The sequence below is a fragment of the Podarcis cretensis genome (genome assembly GCF_951804945.1).
Source record: "Podarcis cretensis genome assembly, chromosome: 2".
Classification (NCBI taxonomy): domain Eukaryota; kingdom Metazoa; phylum Chordata; class Lepidosauria; order Squamata; family Lacertidae; genus Podarcis; species Podarcis cretensis.
This window is the reverse complement of record NC_137171.1, coordinates 99080384-99098030: the sequence shown is the minus strand read 5'-3', so window position 1 is coordinate 99098030 and position 17647 is coordinate 99080384. Positions and strand designations below refer to the sequence as shown.

At 44.0% G+C, this 17647-nt stretch overlaps 1 protein-coding gene across 7 annotated transcripts in view; it reads right to left on the bottom strand.

Moving 5' to 3' along the window:
* FRMD4B (FERM domain containing 4B) overlaps positions 1 to 17647 on the bottom strand; it is a 234620-nt gene that overhangs the window by 52789 nt on the left and 164184 nt on the right. For all 7 annotated transcript variants that reach the window (XM_079958857.1, XM_079958853.1, XM_079958855.1 and 4 more), the window contains 4 exons: positions 8660 to 8743; positions 6167 to 6232; positions 5236 to 5293; positions 3400 to 3486 (listed from right to left, as the gene is read on the bottom strand). In XM_079958857.1, the coding sequence (XP_079814983.1) occupies positions 3400 to 3486; positions 5236 to 5293; positions 6167 to 6232; positions 8660 to 8743 (295 nt within the window). The remainder of the gene's footprint in view (positions 1 to 3399; positions 3487 to 5235; positions 5294 to 6166; positions 6233 to 8659; positions 8744 to 17647) is intronic.

The window sequence follows — 17647 nt, the reverse complement described above, 5'->3', positions numbered from 1 at the left end:
TAAACCAAGGATGGGGAATCTGTAGCCTTCCAGGCGTTGTTGGACTCCAGTTCCCATCAGTCTCAGCCAGGAATGATAAGAACTGGGGTCAACAACATGCAGAGGGCAACAGGACTAGACAAAACTAGGCTATGTTTCCGAGAGTTTCCTAGAGACAGAATAAGGCTAAATTCCAGTTGCTGGAAGGCAACAGCATATTCTACTTCTGGGCTTTCCCAGAAGCATCTCACTGACCATTGTGAAGAAAAAGACACTTAACTGGATGTACCATCTAACTGACTGGCTATACTTTGGTAACCAAACTGAGGTTGTATGCATCACTTTTTCTGTGTGTGCAGAAAGAAACTTTTTCGACACCTGATGCACCAATCACACCAGTCTCTGTACACCTCTCTCTCACACCCTTGCTAAACATATGTATTTATTTCTCCTTGCAGTTACTCCTTGCTTAGTTGCTTTTGCTTACTTTTACAGTTTACTGCACATGGCAAACAAAGAACCACCCTCTGTGCAAAGAAACTGTTTGTACTATCATCTCTTCTTCCATGACTCCTTTTAGTAGGAGTCACTGTTTCCAGAAGCTGGCTGGCATCAAAACTTGCCACCCGCTTTCCCTTCCTTTTGTGGTCTATGCTGTGTAGCTACTGCAGGAGCTGCGTAAGTGTGTGTGTTGCTTTGGAAAATAGACTGCAGAATGTCTATTTTTATGTGTGGTGGCACGCAGAAACACTTGCCATTTGCTGTATCACCATTCCCAGTAATTGGTATTAATTAAGCACAGATTAACAAGCACAGATTCCCCTAGAATTGTCTCAAATGGTGTGAAAGATTGCTTGCAGTGACAACTAAGTGTTTAAGGCTGTAATCCTAAAACCATTATTTGGGCTTAAGTCACACTAAACTAAAAAAGAACTTATTTCTGAGGAAATGTGTATTAATAAGTACATTTAAAAACCTACCTTTCCTCTAAGGAACTGAAGGTAGTGTACATAGTTCTCTTCCCACTCCCCCAGGAAATAACTCTGACTTTCTTTAATGACAAGTGGTATAAAAAATACTGTGGGATACATTCCTTCATATTTAAAATAAACCCAGTGAGGTTAAGCTGAATGACTACCCCATGATCATCCAGTGAGTTTCATGAGTGGGTGGGTATTTGAACATTCGTCTCCCCAGTCCTAGTCTGACACACTAACCATTATACCACACTAGCCTAGATGTACAATTCAGGACTCCTAAGCAGCACTATTTTTCTAGAAAAAGAGGTGCCAGAACTCTCCATGAACACCTCCCTTGTTCTCTTATAATGACAATGGCACCCACCTGAGAGGTGACGGAACTGAGTTCCTGTGAAAAGCCCTGGTAGTAAGTAGTAACATACAATGATGCTTTGCTTAAGAATGAGCAGCGCTGTACCAAAATTGTCAACTTTCCTTTTACCCTGGAAGCCCAGGTTAAGCCCCAGGTTAAGACTACCCAGCCCTCTTCCAAACCAGTGTTTTACCAAAGAGCAGGCAATTACAGGCAATTGTTCAGGAACAACAACAACCAAACAACAACAGCAGAGCAGCAGCAGCAACAACAACTTTTGAACACAAAAGCAAGATATACATTTTTTTAAAAAAATGAAAACAAATTCACTGAATAATTTGATCACTGCATAGTCAAGCCATTGCTTGTTTGTTCTAGATCAGGTATGGCTAACCTGGGGTCTTCCAGGAGTCACTGAACTACAACTCCCATCATCCCTAGCCAACATGGCCAGTGGTCAGGAATAATGGGAGTTAAGAGTCCAATGACATCTGGAGAGCCATAGGGTCAGCTGCTCCTGTACCAGATGAATAACTGGTGGTTGGATGAACAAAACAAAATTGAGGCATGTTGACTAATTGTTTCTGGATTATTTACTTGCATTGTTGTGGAACAGTTGGGGACATGGGAAAGAGCATTTTCTGTGGCAGACCTCTTGTCCAGTAAGATCCGCCTCTTTTACGGTATTAAATGAATTTCACATTGAGATACTTTTTCAAATATAGACGTCTGCTAAAAAATCTGGCCAGATGTACCACTCCTACACATACCTGACTTGTATTCTGAGACAGCAGCAAAATGTGCAGCTGGCAGAAAATGCATTTGAGGTGTTGACCCCTAAATGATCTAGGGAGCAGGAAGAAGAGCAAAATAGCTAGCTCTTGGCATTGATATGCAGATAAAGCACAGAGGTGTGGCTGCAAAGAAGCAAGGTGCGTTTTCCCTGTGGGATAGTCACGTGCATTAAAGCATCCCTGCTACACTCAGCAAGGGAAATTGGCTCTTCCAGAAGTTTATGATTTGCACGTGTTTATGATTTATGAGTTGGGACAGTTCCTATACACATCATATGCCCAGGGAGGAGGAAAGGGGCCTTTTAGGGATGGCAAGAGAAAGCAGTGGGGCAGGACCATGCCCTCTATTTTGGTAGGGTAAGAGGGTTAGGCTTATTTTGTTCTGATATGCTGCTTACGATGGATGACAAAAGGTTTTAGCCTACCCACCTATCCTCATGCCACACCACAGGTTCACCTGTGATGCCACCGGCCCCTCAGTGAGATGGACAAAGAATTTATTCTAATCACGTTTTAGTACAGACCTAATCATGGCAAATGGACATGTCCTTTCCAAAAGGCCGGCTCCCCTACTTTTGATGGCAGACAGACACACAGAAAGTCAGTGGGCGAAGCTTTTCCCATTGGTTCTCTCCCTGGCAAGAAGAAGTGTCATGCATTACACAACTGCATGCCAGGGAAGGGTTAAAAATATGGAGGCAAAGGAAAGACAGACAGACAGACAGACAGAAAGAGGGCAACCCTAAGTGAGTGGATGCACAAACTAGGCCATATATTTCTGTGAAGTTTGTATAAAATAGTTCCCACAAAGGTGGCAAGTCCATTCCCCCCCCCCCCATTGGCCCATGACAGCTTCTTTAATAGCTGTGGGAGAAACAGAACAGGCACACATTTCCCCCACCACGGCAAAAAAATGCTGTATTGTGCCTCTCACACAGTGTTTATTTATATAAACACTTTCATAAAAAACACAGCGAGTCAGTATACAACAGAAAACGCCCTGACATGACAATAAAATCAATAAAAGGATCAATAAAAAATGGCAGATGAAAAGAAATTCACATTTCAAAAGGCCTGTTTCAATAACAGAGTAATCAGGGTGATTCCTGCCAAACTTCTGTTGGCAGGGAGTTCCACTGGGCAGCGCCTGCCGCACTAAAGGTTCAGTTCCTAATAAAAGCTAGATTACACTGGATTCAGTTCTTTCACTGAACAGAGGAACACTTTGCTAATCATCTTTTTTTAAAGTTGCACCCGCACCTATGTATTACAAAACACACACAGAGAGACTTACCTTCCTAGGCTTGACTTTATCTTGTAAATCGTACTGGCCGATTCCTTTATAACTGATCCCGAGCCACCATGGGATCCCTTGTTTATCCTGAAGAACAGAAAGGACACAAGTGGCGAGACCTAAGTAGGAGTCAAGCGCTGCCGAGTTGATGCAGTAGCGTTTAAAAACTATTTTGTTCTGCAACAAGTATCTGCAGGTTAGGGAGACGAAAAGCAGCTCTTTGTTAGCACACCTGCAGCCAACTGAGCGGGGATTATTGTTTAAAGTGGTCTGCCATTCCTTTCCCAGCTGGAAGATAGATGCTGTGCAAACAGGCAGAAAGCAGTGAGGAAGCGAGAAGGCTGCATTCCTTGAAACAGTGGCTACAGGCGGGGCGCAAGCTGAGGAAAATCTGTGGGCGGTAAAACAACAACAATGGAAGGGGTTTGATGAGGGGTATGTCCAAAGTACTGCTGCCCTGGGACACTGCTGAGAGGAAAGAATGGGCTATGTACACATGCAGCACAATCCCTGGCACTTTACTCCAAAGTACATCTTGCTGCCTTTAGTAGATCACCCTGCATTTATTGCTTTGCACGAGCATATGATAACTGAGTAAGGAAGTAGACTGAAGCTTATCTTGTTACTGTGTGACTGCCTCCTCTTTGAGGGACCTGTGCAAGATTTCATGTTTCACAGGTCTCTCTTTCTCAGTTAAGGAGATAATAACATGAAGCATTATGCAGCCAACACACTGTTTCAGTAAACCTGACCACAAGCCTTTAATACAGGTTATTAGTATCATCCACCTATTGCAGACGAGGTTCAGAGGCTAAGAAACGGCAGCTAGCCTAAGGCCACCAAATGCAATCACAGCCAAAGTAAACTAGGGCTTTCTGGTTCACAGCTCAATCTCTCAGCCACTAGCTTGCTAGTGTGAAGTCGGCATTTTTCAACAACTGTATTATGAACATATATTGGCAAGCTTGCATAGTTTAATCAGGAACGTATGGGATTATAAAATGTATACATTAGGTATGTGTGATCTTAAGTTATTACCAAATAATGCTGTCTGTGTTTTTAATGTGACCCTGCCCTAAAATTGCTTACCATTAATTGCTTAAAATTGCACACATAAATAAAATGCCACATCTTGTGTTTTTGTGTGTGGAAGATGACACAAAGTTCCTAGCATATGGCCTCACAGTATGGTCTGAAAGCACATGAGGCCACCATCTTGCTGAAGTTTATGCAGGTCTGGGTCTAATCACTGCCAAGGGGAACAAACACCTGGGAACCACATGTATGTTGTTATATTAAAAACAACAGACTGAATTAAAGCCAAGAGTGTTGCTCCAGATGTTGATTCTGACTCCCATCAGCTTCTGCCAGCATGGCTAATGGCCAGACATGATAGGGGGCTTCAGTCCAACATATGGACAGCAGCATGTCAAGGAAGATTGGTCTACCCTCACTGGCAGTGGTTTTCCAGTGCCTCAAACTGAAATTTTCCCCATCACCAGGGACTGAACCTGGGACCTTCCGCCTGCCAAGTATGTGTTCACTCCTGTTTTTTTTTAGGGGGGGCACTGCTCTTTCAAAACTCCAACGCTGTGAGTGGGATTCAACTAAATTACTGTGTGCGTGCAACGAAGACCACTAATGCAACAGGGCTCACCCCTCCTCCCCCGCAAGCACCCCCTAAATATGCTCTGGAGGGTTGAAGAAACCCCTAGAACAGGTTTAGGGGGCGAGAAGGGGGGGAAGTCCCATTGTACAAGCAGACTTTGTACCACACTTAGCGCAATGCTGAATTCTGCCCCAAGGCACTTAGGTTCTCTTGCAGCAGTCACTAACCTTTACTCCGTAGTAATGGACTCCGTATGTAGGCAGAGCTTCAACCACTTTCATGTACCTGTGCAGACAGATTCATAAGTAAATGGGCCGGCTCTTCTGTGAAGTTCTCTCTAAGCACATATTCTCTGATTTTTTTATTCCTATTTAAGCTGCAGCAGAGGGTTCTCCCCATTGCCCCTTAATTTTTTTTAGAACAGATCAGTCAACAGCCATGTTTGAAGTATGTTTACAAATGCGTTCAAGCACAGCAACAAACTGCATGGTCAAAAAAATGTCAAAAGAGCTCAGCAGAATGGAATTAACGTGGTCTCCCGTTAAAAAACACCACCAAAAGTTGTGCTGTGCAATTTGGCACAGGTGCTCAGCCCCTGTTCTACTTGCCAGCTTAACAGCTGAACTCCATTAAAAACTTGGCTCCAATTATTGTGGCTGAGCTCTCTAACAATACAGGTCTGCACTATTTTCCAAGCTTAGTTCTAAGGTGTGTTTTATGTTCTTCTGAGTACACTTCCATGGTAAATGTAGCTGACCAGGCTATATGATAGACATTTGAATAGTCAAGTACACATAACCTCAGGGAGATATGACCAGGAAACGAGATCTGACCAAGCTAGTGCCTATTCATGGAATGTTCAGTTGTTTGCACAGCTTCAGCTGTTGGGTCAGTTCTTAAGTAGGCTCCTGGCTATGAAAGGCACTGTGGAGTCTTCAGGAGAAAAGACAGTGTGGAAGGGGAATTGGGGAATTGGTCCAAAGATCTGCTGTCCATGCCTTTGCGACCTACAGGTGGGCAAGTCATTTTTCAGCATGTAATCGCTGACCATCAGTGCCTACCAGTGACTAACCGAGAACCATGTCAACCTATCAGACCATTGGTGAAGCCCCTTCTGCACTCCACCTCACCCCACAAATGTCCAAGTGAAACACTTACTGAACAATCGCTTGTCCTCTGGTCAGCCCCTTATTTTTTACATAATGTTCAATGACTCTGTCCTCACTGTGGAACAAGCAAAATGGTTAAGGAGGCGGCAGAAGTATTTTATACCAAATAATAATGTTTGACGGCACTCAGAAAACCATTCCACACACAAACATACAACACTCCGCTAAGAACCTCTCCGGTGAGGTGCGCACTCTTGCACATTCAGGAACTGAGCTGCACAGAATGGAACGATGTGTCTGTTCCTTGATATAGCAGGACGGGCTCTAATTTGTAATTAACCCTGCTATATTGTGCACACTATTGTAGAATGTCCCATTACTAAGACACAAGCATTGAACGAGTTGCAAGCACAGCAAAGCTGAAATTTAGCAAAAAGCAGGTGGAGTTATGTTAGGTTCCCTACCGCATCGCTTATCACCATGAAGAGAACTTGCAGACAAAAGTGTGCCTATGTCAGAAAACTGCCTATACCAATACATTATCTTTGGGGGAAATTACAGAAGAAGTTAAGTGGTTCCCTGCCAGATCAGGCCAAAGACCCATCTAGTCCAGGATCCTGTTCTTACAATTAGAGGCCTCTGGGAAGCCCATAAGCAAGAGATGAGTGTAATAGCACTCCCCAGCAACTGCTATTGAAGCATATCACCTCTGATAACGAAGGTAATATAATCATTGTGCAGCCATTCATAATGTAGCTGCTCAGTGAATTTGACTGCTGTTAAAGGCAGAAGAGTCCTGCTGAGTGGAGGAAGGAGTGCAGTAGCAGCTTTTAAGACATATGGGCTTGGATCCAGAGTTCCTGTAAGCTCAACTCTGATCACAGGATGCTCCTGCTAGAGAAAGAGGCAATTCCCCCTCCACCCCTGCCTGCCCCCATAATCCCTTGAAAAGCTACTCTAAAGGGTTGAGAGACCCTCTGGAAATAGTGTGGGAAGTGGCCTGCAGTGCTGCAGCAGGAAGGAGGACTGGGTGAAAATCACCTTCTCACCTCTTCCTCTAGCAGGAGCATCCTGTGAGCAGAGCTCAGCTCACAGGAACTCTGGATTCAAGCTAAAATGTCTTACAGTCCGCTACAGGCCTTACCAGGACCTTTCATAGTTGCATAAAATGCAGGTATTTAACAGGGATAATCCTGGTTTACATGGGCAAGCAATGACTGGAATAGCTAGATCTGTTGAATTTCTGCAGGACACTGATATTGTTAAGACACAGGAGCCCTGCTAGAGAAAAAGATAGCAACACCGTGGGGCCCACAAAGGCTGCTACCCTACATACACTGCTTAAAACTTACTGAGCTTGCAACACCTACCTGTGTGCATAACTGCAGCCCAAAAGGAATAAGCTGTTGTAAACGATCAATGACTTGCCCTCTCTGCTAACCACAGATTTCATAGTGCGGCTTGAGTTTATGAAGGTGAGTTATCAGCATGACAGCAATGGACTATGAAGCGGCAACAACAAAGATGGCCACGTAACTCTCATGGGAAGTAATAGTTACACTTTAGTCTGCACTAGGTAGACCTCATCTGGAATACTGGGCCCAGTTCTGGGTGCCACACTTTAAGAAGGATGAAGAGAGACTGGAACAGGTTCAGAGGAGGGCAACGAAGATGGTCAGAGTATGGAAAACCAAGTCCTATGAGGAAAGGTTGAAGGAATTGGGTATGTTTAGCCTAGAGAAGACTGAGCAGGGGACATAACAGCATTTTTTTTTAGTCCCAGGATTACAGCCCCGAGTTTACTTTGGAGAGAGATCATCTTATGAAAGTCAACTCCTTTAAAACATTCCTATGTTTTCCTTAAACATTTGAACTAATCTTTAAATCCTGGCCCTGGATTCAGATACACTTATCGACCTACAGAACTTGGGCAGTGTCTGTATTAAATACATCTATACTATTTGTTTAACAGCTTTTCAAACAAATAGTAGCTGGGAGGAAATTTCGACAGCCTCATGAAAATATGTGTGTTATTTAGGGCGTCAGATAAAGTGTTCGATGGGCCAGGAGGACCTTGGATTAAACCCCTGCTCAGAGGTGGAAGTCCTTGGATGGCCTTGGGGGCAAGGCACAGCCAGACCTAATTTACTTTGCTGGCCTGTTGTGAGGATAATATGGGGAGTTGGAGGCAGGGGGAGAAGAGAAACTATGGCTTGGATCTAGAGTCCCTGTGAGTGAAACAGGGGAGGTGATTTCTGCCCAGTTCCTCCTCCTCTCCTCCTCCCTGCAGCCTCCTTTGTCCATTGAAAAGCTGTTTAGGAGGGCTGGAGAACCCTCCAGAACAAGGTGGTCTGGGAAGCATGGGAAGTGAAACTTGTCAAAAATCTCCTCATCCTTACTTAATGGACCACAAGTATGGAAAGAGCCCTTCCTATTCATGGAAGAGACATTGTGACTCTCCGACCCTTCCAATTCTGCTTAGAGAAGAAGGGGAGGATAAAAGCGTGAAAGGCAAGTGAAACAAAAAATAAATGTGTCTTACCAAAAGGCGAGCGATGGGTGTTCCTGTAGCGTCTTGGTAGGAAAGGCAGGCAAGTTCTTTAGATCTTTCCTTGCATTCTCATCACTTGGAAGTGCACGGGAAAACAAAAGAATGGAAGAGTGTTAACTATTTTGGAATCAGTAAGACTTGCCCAGTTGGTTCTAGGAAAAGGGGGCTGAGTTTTAGCCACTCGGAAGCGGGTTCATTCATAGTGTAGTCCAGCTGTCATAGCAACGTAACCCTATAGGCCTTCTTGCATGACAACTCTGAACAAAAGAAGTGGGCTTGCATTACTTTTCTGATTAGGGACACAGTGCAACTGAGGAAATTTGGCTGCCGAAGAAAAAGAAGCAGTGATACTCATCAGCCACTGAATATTCTTTGCTGAAACGATACCTTCTGGTTCAATCAGTCGATAAAACAAACCCCCGCGTTCTCTAACATGGACACATCTCTTAAGATTCCTAAAGCAAATCTGATTCCACTTTTTGTCTAAATAATAATAATCAGCTAAGGCATTCTCACTATTCTAGTTCTTAGAGAGGGGGGAGAAATAGGAGAGAGAAAGTTAAAAGGAAATTGTAACTTGGCCCCAAGATGTAGGGTTTGGGCAGATATCCATTTAATTATTTTAAGAAGACAAAAAGGCATGTGTGGTTGCTGGCAGAAAAGAAAAGTGGGCAATACTTTCTGTTTATCTGCTTAATTTGGCCAACGAGTTTCTGCAGGATTTCTGCATGCTTTTAGCAGAGATCAGCAAGCACCAACATGACTTTTCTGTACCAGTAATTCATTGGGCTTCCTGAGTCACTAACACGTGCCTCGTTTTTCCCAATGGAATAAGCTGACACATGACTTATTATACAAGGTGCCTTGTTCTAAACTGAACTCACAGAATCTTTAAATAATTCAGCACAGGAGAAAAGTGTGACTCCCTCCCAACCCTCTATTGCAGAATCTCTCTGGATGTGCACCTGTCCAAAAACAGGGAAGGATTTCCTAACAGTGTGGTAGCCCAGGGGTGGGGAACCCCAGGCCTAAGGGCCAAATGCACCCCTCCAGTCCTCTCTATCTGCTCCTCGGGACTGACTGTCCCCAGGACATACCACTCAACTGCCCTGCTGTGTGCATCTGTCTGCCTGGAATGCCTCCCTGAACTGCAAGAAGACATTTTGGTTGCCTGGGCAGAGGATGGAGGGGCGTGTGTGTGTGCGTGCGTGCATAGAGACCTCTGGTTTCTGCCTGGCTAGCATGTAGTCTACTGTACAAAGGTAAGTCGCACATCTGCTGCTTCACACAACGTTGGCTCTGGCCCCATCCACCACTTACGCACACAGGGAAGCTGCCCATGGGAATGAAGGTTGAAAAAGGTACCCCACCGCAGTGATAGTATTATCGCAGCATTGGCATCCAAATATTTCTGGAAAGAGCCTCCTGTCAAGAGAAATATCTCCTTTCTGGCAGCAAGAATCGCCTCTTCCAGAACTGGAATATTTTTTTAAAAAAATCAGATTTAAGCTCTATCTGCTTATGTTTACACACATACACACACACACACACACACACACACACACACACACACACAGGACAACACTGAGATAAATTGCCAGTTGCCCTTCTGCAGTTCAGGAAAGGCTCTTGCTGGCAGAAGGAGGGAGGAGGCCTCCCCCTTTGTCCTGCAACGCCCCACACCACCCCCCATGCTGTTCCCTGATCCCTCTGGAGCACATTTTCATGGAACAAAGGGAATAAGAAATAAGCAAAAACTGCCCTCACTGAACTGAGTTCTGTTCACAGGATCCAAGCCATTATTTTAACACTTTCAGTTAACTGAAAAACACACACGGAGTGAGAATATGTCTGCATGTGTGGATAACACAAGCACTCCAATTCAACTGTGGTCCTTTAACACAAGTGTTCCTATAGGAAATAAAAGGATTCTATTTCAGCTGCCAGTTCTCACCAGAATCTAGGTCTCCACCCGCCACAGAGCAGGCCCATTGTAGTCCAGCGCCTGCAGGGCAAATAGCTATTGATGACAAGAAAGTCGATCTGCGAGGAGATTCTCCTAAGGGCTGCAGCCAATCTGAGGTGGTGGGAAAGTTTCTTCCTGACCTCAAATATCATTATATGTCAAACGCTTGAGTGTTATTTGAGCAAACCTCTTTCAGAGAGTTACTCCCAAAAGAAAAGAAAACCGGGAACAATTCTTATAAGCTGTTCGCATGCATGTGTTCATTGCATGAAGACTGCAACACCTTTTGCATTTGTTAATGGCCCACCATGGCTATAACATGGAAATAACTTTCACATTTCCTCGTACCATCTCACAAAAACATAGTGTTTCAATGAATTGTGCCGACACTTTCAGCTAGTAGTATTCCAGTGTACAATAACTGAGCAGGTAACTCGCATCTTACACTTATTTTACTTATGCAATCACACCTTTGCACAGTGTGTGTGTGTGTGTGTGTGTGTAACCCACTCCCCATTTATATATTCTCCCACCACCACCTGGGCAATGCTGCAATGCTGGGCTTGCCCAGGTTTGGGAAGGTGGCAAAAGGGAAGGAGATGTGAGCACTCTGGCAGTGTCCTAGAACCCCTGCTCCACAAAGCTGGGCAAGCAATCCTACACCTTGTAGTGGGGACAGTTCTGGAGGTTCCTGGCTTTACATGATTTTGCATCTGCAAGCAATGACCACAAACATAACCCCCACATAAGATGTCAGTTACCTGTACAATCGTACGTTGGAAGTCAAACAAAATCTGTTCCGGAAGTCCATTCGACTTCCAAAACATTTGGAAACCAAAGCTCCTGCAGCCAATTGGAAGCTGCAGGAGCCCCGTCCGACGTTCGGCTTCCAAAAATAGTTCACAAACCGGAACAGTCACTTCTGGGTTTGCTGCATCTGGGAGCTAAAACATTTGAGAACTAAGTTGATCGAAAACAAAGGTACGATTGTATATGAATGACAAAGTCAAGTCATGTCACCCAATATCCCAAGGTTTTCTCTGACTCCCAAGAAATGGGGGGAGGCAATATCTTGGGGGTGTGAATGGGTGCATCTGTGTGTAAAGGTTCCTGAATCAAGGCTAGAACACCCCATGGAGGGGTATCTAGAGTCTTCCTTGTACAGTTTTCGACATAAGCTGAAGAGACGCTTCTTCTATACCATAGCCTTAGACATTTAAGGTATTTTGTTTTGAAGTACCCTCCTCTTTCGCTGAATGTATACTGCTTTGTTCTGGCTGAAACGGTTCTCCTTGCTCTTACAAATGTTAGCTGTTTTATCTGTTTTTATACATTGCATATTCTATTGTTGTAATCAGCTCTGGGACCTTAGGTGAAGGGCGGGTAAAAAATCTTCTAAATAAATAAAACATCTCTGCTCTCATCTCGACTTTGAAGCAATCTGTTCATTAGTTCTCTGTGGTATACATGACAGCTTCTTCACCTCCTTCAAAGCTCCTCCGCAGTGGCTCACCACTAAGAGGCTAATATACGTTCACAACACACCCGTGACAAACTACAGTGCCCTATTTTTCTATTTCAGAACTATGGGCCAAAAAAAAAAAAAGTCAAAAGGCAAGTCGCCTCCTACACACTGAATGAAGGTGCAAGCCGTAATTCAGAGGTTTCCTATGACAGGGCTGAAAATGATAGACTCCTTACACTGCAGGAGAACTGAAGATCAACTAAACTTCAAACCCTAGTTCACAACACAGGATCAACTTTCACAAACCCAACACTACCCAGATGACAATGTGTGCAATACAAAGCGCACCACTGAACAAGGAGTAGCATGGCACACTTTCCTAAGAAAATAAACTGAATGGATTCATTAATTGAGCGGAGTGACATGTTACAGATGAAAGCAAAAAACCCCAACCACCTCACAATGTCAATGTGACCTGAGGAAAAGCTACCTCCCCAACTGCAAATAAGTCTAAATATAATGTCACAGGCACAGCGCTGCAAATTGTATTCTGTGCTTCTATTTCCATGAGTAACAGAACTTCAGGGTCTGAAATGCTAGCTTTGGCTCATTCCTTTTCCCCAGTTGCCTTAGCTTCACCTGCCAGTGTATTCAAGCTCAGGCTGGATTCAGATGATCATCTGCAATTCAGATTACCACTTAAAATCCAGCCCAGAGAGAATGCAACCAGAAACATAGTCCATTATCTGTGCCATCTGGCAACATGGCAAGGTGTTCAGGGGAGAAAAGAAATAAATAAAATCCACTTTGTTTTCTATCTTGGTCTCTATAAGCCTAGGCCAGGGAGCTGGTGTCATCAGCTCTTGAAGGTGGTCTGAAAATAATTTGTTCCATTTGCCTGGAACACATTGGGAGAAAGGCAGTACATAAATGCAATAAAGAATATACTCAGTTGAGAACGGCATTCTAAAATATGTCTACCATTTTAAAAGAGTTGCACATTAAATAAACAAAACGCCAACACTGGCCAATCAGGTCACAGAGAGATGAGTCCCTAACACTGGCCAGTGTTGGCCTAAGTGTACTAATTTGATAGCCAAACTCACTGCTATACCACTAGGCCATATCCTAATCCAGTTTGCCCAGGAATACACCCCACACTGAATTTAAGAGGATTTATTGCTGAGTGAGACACAGAGAGGACCGTGCTATAAATTATTCTTCTACAAACAGCTTAACGTCTACACATTACCGAAGACTACATCAGCACTCCCTTTTCAGTTAAACTAGTTTCTAAACTAACGTTAACAAAAACTCATAAGCAGACGGAATTGGCAGATGCGACCTTTCATTTACCTGCAATAGTGTGCTTCACGGCCAGCTATGGAAATGGAGGGAACACTAGATCACTCAATTCAAGGGGAAAAGCCAGTATCACTTTCCTATACAGCAAATTTGTGCTGGAGCATCCTAGAGGCTGAAACCATCTGTTGGTTCAAACATATGCAGCCTCCATGCTTGAAAGGTCTAACTAGTGTTTAGTAATTTAGAGTAAGCCCGTCACTCACATGGGGGTTACGTTCTGGGGGTTACACCTAGAGCCAATATCGCATAGAGTCAAAACACATTGGGTTCAATAGTGGGCAGGATTGGCCAAGTCTTTTCCCCCAGACATCTGCCCCCTTTTTAATTTTTTTTGCAAGACATGTAAATCTGAATGCACACAAGTTCAATGCACATAAGCTGCAGGCTTACTGTATACACCGATCCCAAAATGTGAAGCTGTGGTCCAAAGGTATACATTTCTGCACCCAGGTCCCTACTCACATAGGTTTCTTAATTGCGTGTGTATGTTAAATTGAGATACGCAGTTTACATATTTACAAAGGGCATTAAAACTAAAGAGCTTACAGCTTTTGGGGTGGGGTGGGGGGATAACCAATGGGTATATGATCTCATTCAGGCACTTACAACTTGCAAGAATGACCTCAGAGCACCAGACAGATTCTCCCATGCACCAGGCAGGAAGCGGATCTGTTCCTCTCTACCTGCGGATTTATTGTTGAGCGAGTGGGGATTATTCACGGTCTGCATGATGCTAGAAGATGTCTCCCATGAGGCTTCCAAGAGCTGCAGACTTGTTATTGCTAACACTCATGGGTTCTTCCTCTTTGCACAAAAGTCAGATTAGCCAAATTAGTCGTGGTTCCTTTGTGCGGCAGCAAAACTGAAAGCTTGTTATCACAGTCCTATGTGCTTGATAACAAAAGGCACCTCGGCCTACAAAAAGGCATGCATCCAGCAACAGGGAGCTGGCAAAACTACAAGGGGAAAGTGGCATTAAAGCGCATTCACTGTCTGTGCTATGTCTCCTGGGCACACAGTAAACCTAAGTCAGGGGAAAGCTTCAGAAATAGCAGAGTGGAGCTGCATATAAACACAACACCTCCCATTTTTATTTTCACAGAATCGAAGCAGAGAGACCTTAGAGACCATCTAGTCAACTCTCGGCTCAATTTAGGACTCTTGCAACTACAGCATCCCAGGTAGACGGAAGTCCAGCCTGCACTTCAATGCTTCCAGCTAAGGAGAGCCGATCGCCTCCAGAGGTAGCCTATTTCATTGTTCAGCTAAAATCTACTTCCTTGCCGTTTCTATCTATTAGTTCCATTCCTGCCTCCTGGAGCAGCAGAAATCAAGCCTGGTTCATCTTCTCCCTGAAGCCGATCAGATCTCTGAAGGACAGCTATGATGTCTCCCTAACTTCTTCCCACCAGCCTAAACGTACCCAGTTATCTCAACTACACTAACTGACTGACTGGAACCCTGTTCCAAGCAGATTAATTACTGGCACTGTTACGATGTTACATATAGGCACCCAAGGCACAATAACAATAGCTCAGAGGTATAGTACTGTATCTGTTTCTCAGATGGAAGCATGTAAAAGTCTAATGAATACAGTATTTCCCACAGATCTCATGAATTGTCTCACTTAATCTCTGTATTCACTTGAATTCTTTAGAAATGACACCACTGACAGCACAAAATTGCAGCAGCTGACATCATCACACTTCGTTAGCTAATTGCTTTCCAAAATAATGGACATAATTGAGCCAAAGCAACATATATGTTGATTTCAGTGGGAGAATTACAGGACAACCCTATAAAAGTCCATGCAGAAATAAATACCACCAAGTGCAATATGTAGGATTAAAGCCTTAAACATGTGCTTCAGTTCTGTCCCATTGTAATCAATGATAGCGCTTAACTTTGGCTGGATTGTGGCCACTGTTTTGTCACAGAAATTCCCTGTTTGTTCTACAGGCATATTTACACCTGCTGATTAACTTGGATGCACTGATTGCCTTCTAATACAGATAATTAAGATCTATTTCTGTTAACCCAGCCCACAGGCTAACCCTGTTAACCTCAAACTGCATATATCCTTTTATATGTATTTCAATAATAGTCAGTTTTCATTCCACCCCACCAAAAAAGCAGCACCAACGACAAGAAGATACTGTTTTCACATAGACTACATTGTGATATGTCTTTCTAAAACACATCAGGATAGATTCAGGCTACCTATTGGAACTTTGTACACAGGGTGCTCTGCTAGAGGAACGGGGTAGGTGATTTTTGCCTATTGTGTCTTTCCACAGAAAAGTTGCTCCAGAGGATTGGAAGACAGCACTGGAGGTGATGCTGGGAAAGGAGGAGCGAATTGGCAAAATTTGAGCCCTCTTTGTTCAGCGAGAACTTCTGTAGACTCTCAGTCCCTTCTGAGAATGGAAGGATTGGTAAGTCTGGATCCAACCTATAAATCACTTAACAACATCTGCAAGTGGAGCAATATTTTAGAACAGGGATGTCCAACTGGCCAACCGCAATCAACTGGTTGATTCCCTGCAGCTAGTGGTTGATCACGGGCCCTATTTCCTCCGTGGTGGAAAAATAACATCTGGCCCCGCCCCCTTGCCCCGTCCTTCATTTGCGCACAATCACAAAAGTGGCAGATGGAGTTATCTACCCAAATGGGTAGATCACTGCCAGCTTTTTATTGTGGGAGTAGATCGCAGTCTCTTGGGAGTTGGACGTCCCTGCTTTAGAAGGTTTATCAAGACAACAACCCTGTGAAGTAGGTCACCACACTCTTCCCATATGGGGAGCTGAGGCTAAGAGAAAAGAAATTTGCCCTGAGTCACACAATGAGTACATAATAGAGTTGAAATCATGTATCTTAGATCCTTAGGCAATTCTCTGGTCCACACAATGAGAGATTGGTATATTTGTTAATGAAAGATACTGGAACATTGCTCATCACTTAGATTTAAAAAGCTATGTTAGAAGTAGCTGTGCCTATGAAGTACCCAACAAAGCACAATAAATCTGTTAAGTTTTTTTTTTACAATGCCACAAGTGCAGTACTTTTAAGAATCCTGGGTGCTGAGCACGGCAGCTTATTTAATTCATATTTTGCCTGGTATAAAATTGAAAAAGAAATACCTCCCCCAATTGAAAACTAGCTCCCTGTGAGAGTAAATGAAAAGACTTCCGGTCGGCGCCAGCGCTTAATGGCGGTCCGAGCCTCGAGCTCCGAGGCAGGACTGCTCCGTTAGTTCGGGTCTTACCCGCTACGGCAAGCGGGGGACCCCTAAAATCACAGGCGCGGAGCCTGTGAACAAAGGAGATTCGGTGGGCACCTTTTGCGCCCCCCGGTACTGTGAGGGAGCCTTTTTAAAGGCTTCTGAGCGGCATCGGGGTAAGCGCGGTGCTGAGAGTCGTCACCCAGCTAGCGGAGTGAAGCCGCGTCGCCATGAGCGGAGAGCGCCGATTCCTTCCTGCAATTGGAATTTGACCACAACACCCGTGAGTAAGATTGGAAAAGTAACGGGACTTTTAAAAAATAAAATTGGCTGAAAACGGGAAAGGCAAAAATTAAGGAAGTCTGCCTCCCCGGAACTGCAGAAGGAATAAAGCAACGAAAATCAAGCTGCACTTAAAGGGAACCTTTCTAATTTTTTTAAGCTGTCAAACTGACATCGGACTTAAAACCTCCCCCCAGACTGGCAGGAGAAGGGGGGAAGGGATTGGAACGTTGTTATCTGCTGGAAAATTAATGGAAAATTAAGAACTTCCATTGCCAAATCCCCTGGGGTCGGGCTGCCCAAACAAGACACCTGGGACGTGGTCTGTCAAACTCTGAGAAGTGGGGACTTGTTTGCAAAAAAGTTATCGGACCTTAGATGTACTTTGTTGCATTTTGGCCACATAGAAAAATAGAGACTTTACAATTTGGATATTGGAAACTTTTGGCTACTGTTGTATTCCCTTGCTTCTTTGTTGTTTTTCCATCTTTGCCATTTGGATACAATTGAATGCTCCCTCTAGAGGGCTCTATCTGAAACTGTTGCACTTGAAAAAGTAACAGTGGGATTTTCCACTTGGGAATCAACTCTGTGAGAACGACCTTGAGGATATGAGTGCCCCTACAGATGAGATAGTAACAAGGCAGAAAGCAAAACAAGCTCACAAGAAAAGGGCCTCT